This window comes from Strix uralensis, chromosome 8, assembly GCF_047716275.1.
Source record: "Strix uralensis isolate ZFMK-TIS-50842 chromosome 8, bStrUra1, whole genome shotgun sequence".
NCBI classification, from domain to species: domain Eukaryota; kingdom Metazoa; phylum Chordata; class Aves; order Strigiformes; family Strigidae; genus Strix; species Strix uralensis.
In genome coordinates, this window is record NC_133979.1 from 23,816,765 (window position 1) to 23,835,046 (window position 18,282).

At 41.8% G+C, this 18,282-nt stretch overlaps 1 protein-coding gene across 8 annotated transcripts in view; it reads left to right on the forward strand.

Annotated features, from left to right (window-relative positions):
• The window catches only part of NTNG1 (netrin G1), a 157,344-nt gene that overhangs the window by 209 nt on the left and 138,853 nt on the right, over positions 1-18,282 (forward strand). For 5 of the 8 annotated variants that reach the window (XM_074876672.1, XM_074876669.1, XM_074876670.1 and 2 more), the window contains exons 1-2: positions 233-854; positions 5,999-6,706. In XM_074876672.1, coding sequence (XP_074732773.1) covers positions 6,461-6,706 — 246 coding nt within the window. In that variant the 5' untranslated portion in view covers positions 233-854; positions 5,999-6,460. Of the gene's footprint in view, positions 1-232; positions 855-952; positions 1,059-5,998; positions 6,707-18,282 lie in introns of those variants that run through there. The other 3 variants (XM_074876668.1, XM_074876667.1, XM_074876666.1) reach the window with 3 other exon arrangements.

An 18,282-nucleotide genomic window follows, 5' to 3' on the forward strand; every position in this document is an offset into this window, starting at 1 on the left:
GTGCTGTGCCGGTGTCTGTCTGTCTGCGTGCCCGTCCGTGTTTCCCCCCCGCCCGCCCCGCGGAAGCCCGAGCCGCGGATAGGCGCGGGCCGCGCGCCCCCTGCCGCCGGCGCGGAGCGGAGCGCGGCGGGGGCCGGGGCGGGGCGGTACCTGCGCGGCGCTGCCTCCTCCGCGGAGCTCGGGCCGGGCCCCGCCGGGCTTTGAAGGGGCGCGGCCGCGGCGCGCGGGCGGTGGGAGAGCCCCGAGGGAGGGGCCCGGGCCCGCGCCTCGCGCCGGCCCCCGCCCCTCAGCGCGGATTTTCCCGCGCGGGGGCGCGGCAGATGCGAGTCCTGCTCGCCAGAGGGCGGGGGCGGCGGTGCAGGGAGCGGCCCCGCTGGCCGCCGAGCCGCGGACGGGCCGCGGGTGCTCCGACTGGGGACGGCTCCCTCCCTCCCTCCCTCCTCCCTCCCTCGCATCGGAAACCGCAGGCGGCTCCTCTCGCCGTTCACATGCACAAAACCCCTAAAGAAACCGCACATGGCGGTGGGCAGCGCAGATCGGCTAAACCCGATAAAACAGATGCTTTCCTACTCTGAAAGTTGGTGCATGTGCATTTTTGGCCTCTGCTGAATAGACTTTTATTGTTCTGCAATCAACTTTTCGATATTCCGGATCCGATGTGCTAGGAGCCAGCCGTACTTCTGCGGAGATGTTAGCAGAGACAGTGAGTGAAACAAACGGTGGAGATGCTTTTGAGGAGGGAATAAATCACTGTCTTGCCTAAGGACAATGCGGTTGAGGATGAGAAGCTGTGGCCTGGGCAGCCAGTCGAAGGGAAGAAAACCACAGTAGAACCTTGCCCGGCTTGTTTTCTGGTGTGTGGGGGTTTTGTTTTGGTTTGGCTTTTTATTTGGAAAAAAAAAAAAAACAAACAAACGCTGATTTCTGGCATATTTTTGGAGTTTTAGAGGATGTTTACCAGAAAGTTTCCAGCAGTTAGTGGCAATATGGAGTCGTGGACTTTGCCATCAACCCTCAGCCCTGTGACTGATAAGAAGTGGCACCAACTTTCTAACTACGTATGTAAAATCTGGCAATAGCACAGACTAAATTCAGGGTCCAGAAGGCTTTCGTTTTCATTCAGTTTTGAGGTGTCATCTGCTCACGCCACGACTTGAAAGCTTGGTAGCCCTATACCCTGGGGGCACTGCCTGAGGAGCATATATTACCTTATTGTGAGTGAAAAATAATGGCCAAAAAAACTGTAGCCACCCCAAATGCTAACTTAAATTCTGAGAGGAAAAACTAGCAGAAAAGATTGATGCTAGATACAGAGATATTTAAGGCAATAAGGCACAATTATAAAGATTCTAGAGGAGAAACTTAAAGCAGCTACATACAAAGCCTCTAAAATTTAAATAGCTGAAGTGCTTTTACTCCATATGCTGTCAGCTGATGATACCCGGCAAGTAATGGCAGCGGTAGTGTGAGGTGTCACTCAGCAAAGAATGATGTGGGAAAACCAGAAGTATTTTAAGTATAGTGCTGAATCCCAGTTTTTTTGGTGGTAGAACGCTGTATTTTATTTTCTTCAGCCAATAGGTATTGACATTTTAAATTCCTCCTGAGGCAAGAAAATCTTTTTGTGCTAAATAGTTAACTAAGCTGAATAAAAATAAAACCTAAACTTTGGAGCAGCATTTGAGTCCAAAGGCACCACAGCAATTGTTTGGAACATGCTGTATTTCATCCAAGTATGATGGAAAGTTAAATCGTTAAATACAAGGCCCCTTCTTGTTTGCATAGATGAATAATTTTGCATTTATAAAAGAGGTTGGGTGGGTTTGGGTTTTTTTTTTTTTAAATGCTGGAGCTTTATATGTGCCAGGTTCTCAAGCTGTATAGGTGTAGCGAGGTATAAAACATTTGGTTTTTTATTAAATGTTGTAACTTGCAGGTATGAGGATTAGTTCTGTATTGTAGTACGCATTATTTCATACGTTCTAACCTGTCTTTAAATAATTAATAACTGGAGTGGACACAAAGGATCTTTTTACCTGGGCTTGATTAGATACATTCATCTGCTGAAGCTCTTAGGGATACAAACTTAAAACATGTTTCCTTTGGAAAAAAAAAAAAAAATTGTTCTGCAGATGCTGGTGTTGGGAGTTGACAGCCAGCACTCCTTGCCTTGCTTCCTGATTTTAACTGGGTCTCCTCAGGCTGCTGTGCTTTATTAAAACTGGTTTTGGCTCTCGCTCTTACTCGTGCGCGGCGGCAGTGTACGCTTTATCAAATGCACGGTCCATGCAAGAGGCGATCGCTTGTTATTTTATTACCTCCTTCGTGTACCTGCTGTTTGCCGAAGAGGGAGGCCAGGTGCCCACCCGTACGCTTTGCACAGCGACTTCCCAGCAGGGAGCTTGTGCAGGTGTCCAGCCGGCGTGCTTTGTGTGGGGGGAGTTATGTGGGGAAGGGGGTGGATTTTCACGGTGATGGAAGGAGGCAGAGGAGGAGTGTTTGCTAACAACCCCTGACGAGATCTGAAGTTCTTTAGCGGCACCGATTCTGCCAAGATGAATTTTAGCTGGTCTGTGAAGGGGGTATCTGCTCAGGCTGCAGAAATAAAACGTTGCGTGAGGTGTGACTTACCCACCTGGAAAGGGATGCATGTGCTCAGAGCCGCCTTCACAGCTGATTTTAGTCTGGGGGTCAGCTGTGTGCTGTTCTTCTCTTGTGTCTATAACATACTCACTGTGGCCTGAACGTCCAGTGCTTGGCAGACGGAGCGGTGCTCTGGGGGAAGGCAGGGGCCATAGAAGTGGCCTTCAGCACCGTTGCCGCCCGGTGTTTTCCGTGTTGCAGAGAGGCTATGGCACATGGCACATTCAAGGCCCAAAACGTCCCGCAGTTCATACTGCTGTTGCCCCACAAAGGAGATCTCCGGGATCGGCGTGCTCCGGAGGCTTTGCATACATTAGCTAACATCCTTCCAGCAGTTCGCCGTTCCCTTGCCCTCAGTCTATAAGGATGCTGCTCCCTCTCTGCCACCCCCGTGGACCCCCAACACCCAGGGTGTGCGACTCGCAGGGCACAACGGGGTGCAGGGGATTGAGGCACCACACATTAGTTATTCCTCATTTGTTTGATTGCTTTCTTTGTAAGGTCAAATGCACAGGCATTACTGGGGACAAAAAAAATACCTTTGGGTTGCCCATAGCTAGAGGCTTAGCACTATGCAACTGGTAGAGCTGTAAACTTCAGAAACGTTATTCTAAATCTTTTTTTACAGAATAATTCAAATAGGTATGTCCTTAGCGATAGAGCATGGAAATGTAGAATGCATATCGTGAGTGACTCTGCAGGAATAAATATAAGCAAGAGAAATCGCATAGCTCCATCAGAAAAACCCCAGCAGTGCTCAGCATATGATCCTTAATGTGCTTTGGTCAATATCTTTCTCTGTATCAATGGAAGCTCATTAAAAGAAGATATTGCAGACTAACTGAGCCATGCTGTATTAGTTCTTGCCAAAGCTTGACATTTTTAATACATTAATAATATGTCTGTAATGTAATGGAAAACTATTAATCAGAACTGGTTATATGCCAGAAATTTAAGCTATAATTGGCTGCTTCTTGTCAGGAATGTCTGTCGTACACTGCTACAGCTGCCTAATGCTCAGATGTCTTGCACTCCTCTGCACTTTTTCCTTGTCAGTGCACTAAATTCAATCGATGTTATAGTCTATAATTCTGTGTAACGACCATCATTATGACTCTGGCTTACTTTAATGAGAATTCGTTATGTGGGAAGTATTTTAGCACAGTGTGTTAAGGTAGTGGCTTGCTTCATATTATTTTAATCTTATCCAGTCCTGTTTATTAGTGGATCTGAGTGTCAGCAGTTATAAAAGGTTATGGGTAACTGAAGAGCTAGCAAGGAAAATATTAAAGAAAACAAATCTATTTTTTCCTGAATATATAGGCTTGTAGTCTAAGGATAATTAAAGTCAGTAACTTATTTCTACACAGAAACATGATACTCACCTACTGTTTATTCCAGCTATGACCAAGCTTTCTCCAGTACAGAGTATTTTTTGATTTGTCACAAATTTAAAATCATTTGGCTCCATTTTTAGCAGAGTAGTTGTTGCCCTTTTGTATAATGACTGTTCTAAGCTACGGGGTTTTGGGGTTTTTTTTTCCCCTGCAAAATAGTAAAATACATTGTAAAGGACTAGAGGGAAAGAGTATGAGGTGTCTTTAGAATGACATGGGAAGTGTTCTCTGAATTACCGAATTCTAAGATAATAAGTAAACATTCCCACTGAAAACAAAAAATAATGTAAGGTCGCTACAAAAACAGTGGTACTACACAGTGTGCTTCTTAAAAAGATTTAATTTTAATTTGGTCTTAGATATTTCTGCTTTTGTGTCAAATTCTTGAACTAATTGAGAATTATTATTGCATGAAAATTCAGATATTCTCTGCATATTCTGATAAAATATATGAGAGTTGTATGGTAACACTCGATAAAATGAATATAATGGAAAATTGCATTTACGTCCATACGGCAATTATTGTAAATTACTTTGCTATGGAAACACAATTCAACCATCTGTTGGCATTTCATAGTGTCTGTAGTTTAGCTCAGTTTAAGATGAAGCATTATTTAAATATAGGGACGCCGTTTGCAAATAGCTCTGAAGTTTTGAAAAAGCATATTACCAAAGTGACATGCCAAGGAGCTCACCAGGTCACATACCACTTCCCGTGGTTTTGGGGTATAAGAGGGTTCATAACACTGATCAGAATTTAAAACTGGGAACAAGCAAAGTGTGCTTCAGGAAGTGGTGACTTACGGTTGTTTCTTAACATCTGTCTGACGGGTTTGCTTAGATTTTAGCATCCAGACGAAAAAGAGTGCAGAGGTGCTGCGGCAGCTGGCTGAAATCCTCCTCCTGCAGAGAACCCAGCACCCCGGCTCCCCGTCCGCGGCTGGCACGGGCTGATGCCAGGCACAGGTGGAGAGGAATGAGTTGGAGTTCCTTAGCCCTGCTTTTCCTTGTCTGTGTTTAGGGTACCTTGTCTTTGCAGTTTCCCTCATACATAATTTGTATTTTTACCCGTGTCTTTTAGCAAATGTATATTTTAGGTCATTGTAATAACATCCTAGTTTTTTATACCTGTAATAATATGATTGAGGTGATACAAACTGAGGGAATTTCTAGTTGCCTTCTGAAGAGAGGAAAGGGGTATATCTGCTATGAAATAAATGCTGAGTACACAGGTACCCTCACCCCCAAACCCAGGTAACAGAGGCAGAAAGCATCCTTAGAGTAAGCTACAAGTGAACCACTGTCTTTATCAGTGGTTTTACATCAGTCTGATCAGTAAATCACAGTCCAAAGAGAAAAAGCAAAAGGAACAAAGCTCTTCCAGCATTAATGAGAAATTTCAAAGAAACGGAAGCATGCTTACAATATCTTTGTTACCCTTTTTTTTTTTTTTTGGTGTTTAGAAAAGCAAGAAACCCGTAAGGCTTTTGGAGCTCACTGAGGTCCTCTTGCCAAGTGGCTATCAGGTGCTGATAGCCCTGATACCCATCTCTGTGTCACTTTTATTAAAGAGCCTTCCTGCTGCTGCCCTGAGGCACTGGGCTGCCTGCTCCCCTGCCTGCCTGCCTGCACCATCTGGGCAATGGTTGAGTTCAGTAGTTTGCTGTTCGCTTTCGCTAGGGTGAAAACACAGTTTTGGAAGCAGAAACCTGTAACTCACCTGGAACATTATAAATCTGTCTTTGTTAGAGAAGAGTTAAATCCTTCATGTCAAAATACTTTTCACTGTGAATGATTTTGGTAGTTTGTTTATTCCAGCACAGCACCCACAGTAAAGGTTATCCATATTATACCAATTTGCTATATATTGCATCAAACCTCCAAAATGTCAACATATCATATATTTTGTAATGCATTGATTCTTGGACAATAACTCTAACTCTTATTGTTTCTAAAAGGGTGCTGGTGCCAGAAGAGAAGAATGATTGATGGGAAACAGACACAGGCCTGTAGACACTCATCCTTTTGCTTCGGATACTGATTTATCAGGGCGTCTGGGCATCCCCTGTGAGCCCTGAACACGGAGGATCACTCAGGGTTATCAACAGCGTAGCTGAAGACCTGCAACTTCACAAATTATTTTCTGCTATTGGACATCTTTTACAAGAAGCCCTGACAAATAAGTTATAAGACAAAGGACGAGTGCTGAGTTGCTGTGAAAGGGTGTCATCGGGGTCTGGGTGGCTTCTACCAAAGTCTTCAACTTAGTGAAACAAGCACCCTGTCCTAATGCTTCACGTTTGAGTTGGAACCTGTTTTATAAAATATATACATGTATATGTATGTATATGTATAATCTGTAGACTGCACGTACGCCAGTACTGAGCATCCTTACGAAGGTGACATAAAAGGATTTAGAAATGTATTTGTCAAGATTCCTGTCACTTCACGCCCTCTGGGTTACCGTATCCTCTGTGATGCAGCACTACCCTTCTGTGTGGGGACACTATGATGTGTGTAAGACTCAGATTTACACAGAAGAAGGAAAAGTATGGGATTACATGGCCTGCCAGCCAGAAGCCAGAGACATGATCAGATACGTAAAAGTGACTCTGGATCCCCCAGACATAACGTGTGGAGATCCTCCTGAGACTTTCTGTGCAATGGTAAGGCAAGCTTTTCATTTTGCATAATTAGTGGTTATATATTTGTGATAGATGGCTTCAAAATGGAAGCCCTAGAGCGCACATGTAATTATCCAAGAAAATCTGCATCATATTCCAGATGTGAAAGGTCCTGCTGAACAAAATGCTGAGCAGTACATTAAGCTGGGCAATGAGATGTTCTACTTACAGGGACCTAACTTGACTTTATCTGAATTAGGTGTCTCTCTATGTCAACTTCTAATGACTTAAAAGAAAGCAGCATAAAACTCCTAGTGCGCTAACCCGTAACTGGGGTGCGTTTGCCTGGATCACAAAAGACTCGAGTGAATTGGTTCCAATACAATCACCTGAAAACAGCACAGCATGGTATAATTCAGCATCATCTCCAAACACGAGACTGTTGTTAAAAACTCAAACTGCAGAAGCTCAAAATGTGGTCATGGGAGCTGGGCTAGTGGAGTTTTTCCGTCAAGCCCACGCAGCCAAGGGCCGCACTGCCGGAGCCTTGCTACCACGCACAGCAGGGGCATACCAGCAGGTCCATACATGTGTGTATGGACAGTGCAGCAAGAAAGACCTTCAGGTGGCGGCCAGCTCTACCAACTACTGACAGCTTTCTTCTTTAACTGGAACTGTAGGCATTCAAGCCAACTAAAAGAGACCAAAGTCAAGTTCCTTAATTTAGATGCTCCTAAAATTAGAGACTAGTTCTAGAAATGTTGGGTTTGGTAAACAATTGTACAGATATGAGAAACCAGGCAGACACTATATCAACCTTTTACAGCTGTGCTGCTCCCAAGTGTTTGATAGATCGTGCTGTAAGAGGTCATTAGAGTTAAAGGAAATCTTCAACTTCACCTCACAAACATGGAGAATTCATTTTTTTTGCCACTGAGTATTTGTGTTAAATATTCAGTGGAAAATACAGTATTTCTTGACTAGAAAATGTGAGTTTGAGATGCAAAACATATGTACTTACATCTATTAATAAAGCACTGGAAACATATCACATTACCTATATAATTTAGATTTGAGAAAACAATGAGTTCTGGTAAGTGGGGTTATTATAACTGAGAAGAGGCTACAAAATATTTATTTGCCTGTGTATGAATCATCATTGCTGTGTGACAGTGTCCCCGCAGAAAGGAAATTTGCCTTTAAATGCCTTACCGTATCATTTTCAACCACTACTGTTCTGTAAGGAGTTCAGGTCCAACCACACATACATTTAGGGCATTATTTGCACACATGCAGCTGCTTCCCACGTACATTATGGTAATAGCCACGTGACAAATTGCGGAGCTACGTGAATAAATTACATTCACTGTGAACCTTTGACTGCACCACTTGCTCTCTGCCCACTAATCCATCTCTGCTGACACGGCTTTGACACTCTAAACCTCCAAGCAGCTTCAAGCAGCCACTGTTTAAAAACAAATAAAAGTAACGTGCTCTGCATAATATGGTCTTTTTCTTTTTTCTTGATCTTGAAATGTATTTTCTTCCTCAGAATAATAATAGCTGTGATTTAGCCCTCAATCAGTGATGATTAGTAACTCATCATGTAGTGAATAAGAAAAGTTGTTCTTCTAATGCAAAAGAAACTGTCCAGCCAAACTTCTTTCTTCCTTTTAGTGCAGATAAACATTGTAGCAGTTCCCATCTTAAATATTTTTTTACATTTCTGAAGGCCTTGGTTATCAGTCCACTCTCTAGTTAGAATAATGATTTTGAACAAAAAACAAACAAGCAAAAAAGACATTTTGATTAAATCTAAGTATTAAAAATGGTGCCAGAACTCCCCCTGAAAATGTTTGACCTAGCAAGGTCCTTGATGCTGTGATGGGGATGAAAGTTTGCTTGGGAATGACCTGAGGTTACAGCTGTAGCTCTCTTGCTGCTTAAGCCCTTGAGATGCAGAAGGTCGCCAGAAGAGTCCTGACACGAGAAGTAGAGAAAGAGGAAGAACTGGGAAGACGGAGAGCGCACACAACAAGGGTGTATATTTAGTGATGTGAGTGTAGAGTGACCAACTCCTACACAATAGATGTTGTATTTGCTTTCAGTATAGATGTATGTTGTACATATACACTATGTTCAGATATGCATTGGTAATGGCTTGACTTACTTGAAACATAGGGAAAATGAGAGAAATATTTGACGTTCCTGAGGTACTGCACAGCAGCAGAGCACTCTCATCCCTAAAAATGCTTCATGTCTATCTGTACTGTAGCTACATGTAGAAATTACACATTTCCTTCAAAATGAGGTTTTACATATTTGTAGGGCTGAGCCTTTGGCATTTCCCAATGAAGAGTTCTTTTATTTTTGTGTTCATTTTTAGTTTTAGAAAATGAATTAAGAGGGTAGCATTGACATACTTGAAGAAGGTGGGCAGTGGAAAAGAGTACATTCTTGTTAGGCATGTTCTTGCACTAAAAAATTCCAAATCTGAAATGACAGCGATCCAAAGGCTTCTTTTCAGCGTGGTGAAGTGCCTAACTAACTTATACAAATGCTTGGTTTTATTGTTGTGAGTATTGGATATTTCCATGCTAAACCCATGTACCAGTGTTTTGTTACTGAAATCAGGTTAAAGCTGACTTGGAGGAGATCAGGGTCCTTTCAGATATCCTAACAATAAGCAAGGGTACCACACAGCCAGGCCTGCTTCTGCAGGAAGAGGAGGAGGTTGAAGCAGCCTCCTGTTTTGTTTCCGTATCAGTTCCCCAATAAGGCTTAGTAATTTTCTGTTCGCCACAGACTATACGGACTAAGGTACTAACTGTTGAGTCTGTATCAGCTATCAGCGTAGTATAGCTTATATCCCTGAAACACAACCAGACTGAGAGGCTCACCCCAAGTCCTGCTGAGGGCTTATGGTAAAATCTAAGGCAGTTTGTGAGAGGGAGATGATAATAGTCTGCAATAATACACAATGCAATCATCCATTGCAGTGCACACAAGCACACAGAAGAGATGGGCAGTTAATGGTAAAATTTGCATCCTACTTATTTCTGCATATTCCCCATGGAATTAAATGTTTTTAGAGTCTATTATGAATTTTTACTTGGTGAGCTTGTTGAGTTGACAGACCGAATAACAAGGGTTTTGCACATGCAGATTTGTTGCAAAATGCAAGAGTCGCTAGTTGGTAGCTAAACCCAGCATGTATCAGCTCACCACTTCTAAGTACCTTTGGGTCATCCCTCCCAGGACAGCATCTGTAGGTATTATGGGGAACATACAGCAGGGAAACTATCCCACAATTGCTTTTATGCAATCTATTCTGAGAATAACATTATAGTTTCTGGTGACATTCAGTATTGACAACTCATGAGATTATTCTGAAACCTCAAACCCCTGGAGTCCTATGATTATGTGAGATTCTCAGTTTTCATTTAAAACATCATCTTTATTTTCTTAGTCCTTCTGGTTGCAGAGAAATGTTTGAAAATGAGGCTGAGAAGCTCAAAAAGTGGAAGCCAAATAAATAGTCCTCCAAATCATTATTTGTTTAAAATCTCATCATTTTTTAAGTTGCTCAGGATTTTTAGGGCTTGGGAAAGGATTTTGCTTGAGAGGAGAGATGCATGAAAGAAACATATAAACAAATGAATGGTTTAGAGCAGTGAATGCTTATGGTTTCTGGCCATGGAGTTGCTTGTGTCTGTAAGGAGGATGTGACAGCACCCTTCCCCAACAGGTAGTACTCCTCCTGCCTGGGGGATAACCAGCCCCTTGCAGAGGGGGTGGATGGGTCACCTCAGGCTCTGTGTACATTTTAAAGAAATTTTAGCTGCTTAGAGCGAGACATGCATGCTGGCAGGCAATGCACAATTGCTTTCTGTGGCATTCCTTCCAGGAAATTTGGCTGTGCTTTGTCAGTCACAGAGTTGGACTGGATGGTCATGGCGTTTGAGCCAGCATGACCATTCCTGTGGGTCTGTAATTCATGAACTTTGAGCATTTGGCATTGGTAAGAGTGTATCTGGCACCATACACTTATGCTTAGTTGGCCTGGGAGGAGAGGGAAGGGGAAGGAGAGAATAGAAGAGAAAGAAGCTACTTCACATTTTCAGAACTGCAGGATTCACTTTGCAGAGATACTGTAAGCAAATTTTTAAGTACCTGGGGGTGCTAGTTCTTGTGGCCTGCAGCATTTCAGTTTACAAAACAAATCTGCTTTAAATCCCCAGGGAGTAACTAACAATTGGTGAAATCTACCTCCTTCTTTGTAAGTGCTTGTTACAATTTCACAAAATTCTGTCCAGTAAATCATTAACAAAGAAACAAACCTGACTTTTCATGATCGATACCATCTTTTGCCCTACAAGAATAGTGCATAGGTGGCTTCAGACTATTTCTGAAACATTTGCTGGCTGTGCCCCTGCTACAAGCATCAGGAGCCCCCACGATGCTGTTCACAGCTTGGGGGTCCTGTTGCCCCAGAGTCGCACCTCCCTCGCCTTCAGCATGGGGTTTGCATTCAAACCTTAGCCAGGATTAGTGTGTAAATTCATCACGAATTTAACCAGGAGACTCCTAGTGGCTATTGCTGTAATTTGCAAACGGGAGATGAATTTATGTTACCTGTCTTTGCGGCTGAAATGGCAATGTAAAAATAACACTTTTCTGCTTATGTTTAGACCTAGCTATCATAACACAATCCCACATCCCAGTGGCTAAAAGATGATGAAATTATCGGCAATTATTGTTGCCTGTAGCTAATTTTCTTCATAGGTTAAACAGAAGCTTGAAAAGAAGTCTACAGACAGGAGTCCTGTGCATTTGTAGAATTTATAGAGCAGAAATGCTGATGACAGTAGAAATTTGAGCCCTTAAGTGCTACTCTGTATTTCATAGCCAATCAAAACTAAATTAAGAAACAAAGATTATTAAAAAGTCTTCTGTGCATGTAATTTTGGCATAATGTTATGAGGTGGACATTAAATTTTTCCCTCTGAGACTTTCAGCATCATTAATATAGCATTCCTTTAATTACAAGTAGGCTCGTATTCCTTAAAAAAGGGAAAACACTCTGTAGTACTGTTAGTGATACCACCATTATTATGTTTACTGAAATAATTAAATGAACAGATATTCTTCTGAGTAATGTATAAATCAAAATGTGAAATAAATTATATATTTTTTAAAGTATTTTGGCATGCATACATGCATTCTTGGATAAGACATTTTAAAACAATATTGAACAATACTGTTAAGATATGCTGATGAGAAAAAAGCTTTTTTCTTTTATGGGCTGAATAAGGGCATACAATCCTTCACTTTAGTTCCATCTGTGCAATCTTATTAGGTAGCATGGGGTAATAGGAACAGGGAGTTAAAGATGACACTATTGTTACTGTCTTGTTTAATGTGGATTTTCATAGTTGTATACTTTAAAAGTATGTACAACTCGAAGTTACTGCAGACTTTATTTACAGTACCTGCATTCATCTGTTTTGAACTCTTGAGGACATTTAATTAATACAAGTGTTGCTTTGTCATTGTTGCAAAGAACATTATCCTTCAGAATGCGGAGATTTTATTTTGGTGTTTCCTTTTTAATTACTGGATATTTCATTTCATTTCTAGTATCATAAGACCTCTGTGGTGAGCTACAGCCCCGCTGCCCCTTCTCCTCTTCCCCTGCATAGAGCAGGACACCTCCGCCACTCCACTGACATGGCTGTTCCCATCAAAGTACCACTTTTGTCCTTACGTTCCAGCCTCAGAGCAGAGCAGCTAGCAGGACGAGAGGGAAGCAAGAAGCACACACTATGCCCTTTGCTCCTTCCGTCCCCCCCCACGGCTCCCTCCCGCTGGTCAGCACGGAGGCGACAGCCTACCTGTGCCTTTGGTAGCAGCCTGCCCGCAGACACTTCAAAGGTGCCTTGTTCCTCGGACTTCTTGGGAAAGGAGTTCTCGCTTTCATAAAAGAGAAAAAAATGGACATACTTAATGACAGCAGGAATGAAAAAAAAAAAGGTTTGGTAAAATCTTTTTTATTCCAACTGGAAGCAATCTAAAAAATAATTTCTCATAAATCAAAACCGAGAATTGCCAGTAAAACAGATTTGCATTTTATTCATTATCACACATCAAGATTCCCCAGTAAATCATTAACAAAACTCTATCCAGTTGCCTTTTTTTTATTCTCCTCAGTTACACTTTGAGTACTGGAATGTTTTCAAACCTTAAACAAAGCAAAAAAAGCACGCCCACAAAGTACTGAAGTTGTTAAAAATATTTGGGAGTAAAGCAGTGTTCCTAAACAAAGCCAAGGGCTTCTGCTTATTTTCAGTTGCAAAGTTTTAAGGCACATACCACTACTATGTGTAAAAGTGCATCCTTTTAACAAGAGGTATATTTTATAAATACACTTCATGGAAACTGCTTAACTGCTGCTTATAAAACTGCCTTTATTCCATTTGGTACTTGCTCTCCTATTTTATTTTTTCCCCTGAAGTTAGCTGGAAATATTAGACATTTGTAGCTAACACAATGATCAATAAATTATTATTGTAATAATACTTGATCTTAAAAAGCAAGGGATTATAACATGTCATGTAAAATTTCAGCAATAATAGAAAATATTTTAGGGCTTCTGTCATCTGGTAATAGCCATGCCGTGCAGACATTTGAACAAAACAGCTGTGAAGACATCCCTTTTACTGGCAAGTTATCAATGGCCATGTCAAGACCAAAATAATATAGTCATGTTTTAATTTCAGATTGTTTTTAAAAAAAAAAAAAAAAAAAAACACCCAAAAAAACACTATTGGGGAGAACTTGTTTCTTAAACACTTTTCTCCCCTCCGTAGAAAATTTCAAGCAGATAATTCCTGGAGGGCCAGTGAGGTGATTGCCACAGGCTGGAAGGTTCATGCTGATGGAGCCGTAGTGGCTCACAGCATCCCTGTGCTGCCTGCTGCCACCTGCTGCACCCACACCCACTTGCTGGGGGCAATTTTGGCTCAGCAGGTGAAGTTCTCACAGATACCTGAGCTGCCCTCGGCACCCCAGGCCCCCCAAAGAAGCTTTCCTCACCAGACAAGGAGGGTATCTGGGGGGGAGCTGCCCAAGTACTCTGTGGGAACTTGGGCATTTGGTCTTGTTTAGGTGTGCAAACAGCGACAGCAAGTTTATGAAGAAATAAATGGCTTCTACTGCAAAATGGATACTTTGACATCCATAGGGGAATCTGAACGGCTTGCTGTCAGTGCAGCTGGACCAGAAATGTCCCCTCAGCAGCACCTTTAGTGCCACCTTCTGCAATAAAACAATACTACTTTATAAATAAAATCTTTACTAGCAATGTATCGTAATCTGTACCTCTTCTGCTGAGGCAGAGGTGATCTCAAGCCTGCAGCTCACTGCAGGAAGACTCTTCTAACAGGATTTTCTGGAGTACAGAGGGATAATGCAGTAAAGCAACATCCTAACTGGGGCTCCTTGCCTGGGTAGGACAGCACATCAACCCCCCTCCTCCTGGGCTGAGGGCCCATAGCAGCAGGCAACCCCGCTCCTTCTCTGATAAAAAAACCCTAAACAGAGATTACTTTCTTTTTCCAGGGAGGGCATAAATCCACCTTTCAGCAGAGTGACCTTTGCTTTCTAACCCACCAGTGTCACACAGTCAGCCAGGAGGAGCAGTGGTGCAGGATCTCCCCCCTCACAGGGAACAGCCAGTTTGCTTTCACACGTTTTGGTCACGGGTGCAATGACCTGCAGTCCCAAGTGAGCTGTGCAGTATTGGCTTTCCAGGCTGCTGTCTCATTTTGAGGACAGTGTACGAGGAGTGTGATATTATATTTCCTCCCACTGTGATGGACAAGTCTCAGAGTGCAAATTTTGGATTTACTTGGCAGAACTGAGCAGAGCTATTTTTATGCTGCTCAGGTTTGTCCAAATTACCTGGACAAACATTTTTTTCCTTCTTCACTTAGTACCTGTATGTCTCCAAACCCCAGAGTTTCATGTTTCTTTCTTGCAGGACTTGTACTTGGTACCAGCTAAGAATCACTGGAAACCAAATGCAGGTTCCTGAGGCACTTCCATGTATTAAAATTCCATTTGTAAGCATCTTAGTTGAAACAAAGCCGAGTGAACTCGGCCGAGAGTTCTGCAAACCCTGTGTACATCAGAACAACTGTTCTGGTTAGCGGGCTCCTCTGGAGTCCTTCGAGAAGGCATAGTCAATAAATTGACTCCCAAATAATGATTTTAACATTTAGACATTTATGTTACTTATAAAGCAGCCAGTCATATATACAGCCCAAGTCATCCCATGCAAACATTTAAGCCCACAGTATTCTGCCAGAGCATTCAAGAAAAAAGAAATGTACAGAGATGATAATCAGGCTCTCTCATCCCTTCTGCTCTATGCTGTGGAACAGAGCAGGGGAAATCCAGACAAGCATTAGCAGTCCCTGTTGACAAAGCATGGAAATTACCCATCTCCTTATGCAAGGATGAAAACCTGTCATTTGTTTTTATTCAGAGTTTAGGAAGGGCTGAATTTGTGCGAGCTGCTGAATTTTAGCATGAGTACCACTGCTGCTTTTTTTCTTTTTGAAACAATACTGATACTGTTTTGCCAAAGCTGCGATTTCCGATACATAAAAAACCCACATACTTATTTAAAAATGAGTAGCTAAAACCAGGTAAGAGATCTGTTAAACCAGATATTTCTTGACTTTTTTCAAGGCCTATAAATACTAGCTGGATCTGAAAAGTCAAAAATAATCCCAGAAACTATTAAGGTCATTGACTGACGAGATCCATATCCCTGTGTACACTGGTCACTAGGTGAAAACTAGGAAGTAGTTCTGTACCTGATTTACTTGTAGAAACAATGGCTGTTGATACACATTTTAGGTATGGAAGTTTATATTTTCACAGGTCACTTGCAGTGACACCACCTTGATCTACAAGTACAAATACAGCTAGGGACATGAAAATCCTTGGCACTGAGCTGGCTTGGCAATGTGCATAAGTGATTTCACATAGCTTTGATGTTTGCTGTATCATATTTTCTGTAAAACGGTTTTATTTCTTATCTTCTAGTTCTTTAGGCAGATTGTATATATGGAATTTAGAAATGAAAAAGGAGAGGAAAGAAAAGGGCACAAATGAATTTTAATTATATTTATTACAAGCAAGAAATTGTACTATACCAGAGATATTTTATGTAAGGCTTTAGCCCAGAGAGAATTTTTATAGCTAAGTAGTTGTAAAACCTTTAAAAGAGGACACCATTATGATGAGAAGAGCATTTTCTTACATGTACATACTGCATCTCTCCAGCATCCTGGTGCATTTTAAGTTTTTATCTGTAAAACTGTCAGGAGCCATCATTTTAACTCATCAATTTGATTTTTACCATCTACACCTGCTCATAAGGCACTTTCCTCCAGTGAAAACTAGAAACAGAGCTGCTTGTGGGTGACATTTACAAATGACTGGGAGAAAAAAAGGTAAAAAAAAAAGGAATAGCAAGCAACCACACAAAAGCCCTCATCTTTTAAAAACAACAATGAGCATAGCTGTAGAAAAAAGTACAGAATGTAATTTTCTGACTGCTAAAACAACTCTTTCTACATGTGCTATTTTCCCCATCTATTTTTATCGCAGCCTTCCAGACTCTGACATGCCTCTTGGCTTCCTTGACCATATGGATCTGCCAAGCAGTATGAATACTGTAGGGATAGCCTGCAGAAATAACCTAGCAAGGTGCCTTGCTTCGCAAGAGTTTGCTCAGACTTCCAGAAACATTAGGTAAAGGGTTTAAAGGGTTCAAGCATTATAGCTTTCCTCACTAAAATTTTGGGGTAAATTTTTGCTAGCAGTTTGTACCTGGAGTCCCCTTTTTCCTGAAATAGAAGAGAAGCTTTTGAAAATAAAAGGATAAGAAGATACAAGCTTTCTGTTATCTGAAGCACTGGCTTTGATTTTTTAAAAAAGGTATCCTTCAATAACTAAAAAAGCTGGTAGAGGTGAATCATGATGTATATTTCATGCCTAAGAGTCAGTGTCTGACTTTACATAAACAGGACTTAAAATAAGATCTTCCATTGAAATTAATGTGCCCTGTATAAGTCAACAGAAGGACTTCTACTGACAGCAATGGATCATGCCCAAATACTGCTTCCTTAGAAGTACATATTATTCTCTGTACTGTACCGGTTTGAAACTCTCAACTGGAAGCTTTAAAACCATCTTAAGTAAAACCAAAATTAACAGTATGCCTTTATCTTTTCAACTTGTCAGAAGCAATTTCACTAAAGTTCATTATTGCCAACCTCTTCCAGTTATAAAGTCTTCTTAGTCATTATATTGGTGCTTGGTTTTGGATTACTTCACCCCTGTGAGCTTCAGTTTGCACTGCTTGTCTCTAGTGACAGGACAGGATTTGGTTAATGGGATAGATTTTTTTTTCCCTCAGGTAAAATTTTGGCAATTTTGGGGGTGCAGGAATTCACCAAAAGCATATTTTAGTCCTTCTAGCTGGAAGGTGACAGCTAGAATGCATATATAGAATACATATCAGGGTTTGCATATTAAAATATATTATTTTAGCTTTATGCATCTCATGGCTTATTTGTAAATAATTAAAAAGGACAGAAGACTATTACTGAATAATCTTCCCATAGTTCTCTGTAATTGCACCATCATCTGTTGCAGCACTCAACAGTAGCTGAGCATCATCATTGATGAACTTCAGGTTTTATAGGTTTAAAAGCAAGTCTCTGAAAAAGAGTTCAACAGTTCCCTCTTTTTGTTAATCAGAAAAAATGTGGGTTTTGGCATAACATTTTGTGAAATTTTAAGCTGTAATAGGGAATATGCCATTTTTAAACATTAAACAGTGGACAAATGGTTTATGTCTGCATTTCGCAGGGATTTTGTTTGTTTTTTGAAGCCATACATACACTTGTTTCCCCTCCTTCTACAAGTTGTTTTTACAAGTCCTCAGCTGGTATAAAGTAGTGTATGTGCGTTGAATGGTATGGTGCAACCACCATGGAGAAGGTGGCTCCCGTACATCTGCCACTTGGGCCGTCCCTGCACCTCTCCTGGGGGCCAGCCCCTCTCTCCAGCCTTGCTGAAATGGAAGCTTTTGAAAATGGCGGAGGCTGAAGAGAGAAACGTGCTCCAAAGGACACAAGAGCTTGCCTTCCTCCAGGCTGGATCCCTGTCTCGTCACACCTTAAGGGCTCTGGCTTGAGAAGCCACCAGAGCTGATGGGTTTGTTCTAACTTGCACTTCTGCTACCCTTTTTCAGGCAGTAGTCTCTTTTAAAATGGTACAGACCTATACAGACCTCAGTTGGGGACCTTAGATGGGTACAGGTGAAATGTTTTCAAAATCCTTTTGAAGTCTGAAAGTTAAGCAATTCAGCAGTAGGATGGGAGAAGCGTGTGCTGACATGTGGATTGGTTTGTCAGGACCCCCTTATCGTGTTGCTTTGCCTAGGTGCGGTCTCCAAGAGAGTAAGTACCTTGCAGGAGTGCAGAGAAAGGCAGGCACAGCCTTTTTAAAGGCAGCATTCAACTCTCCCGATCAATAAT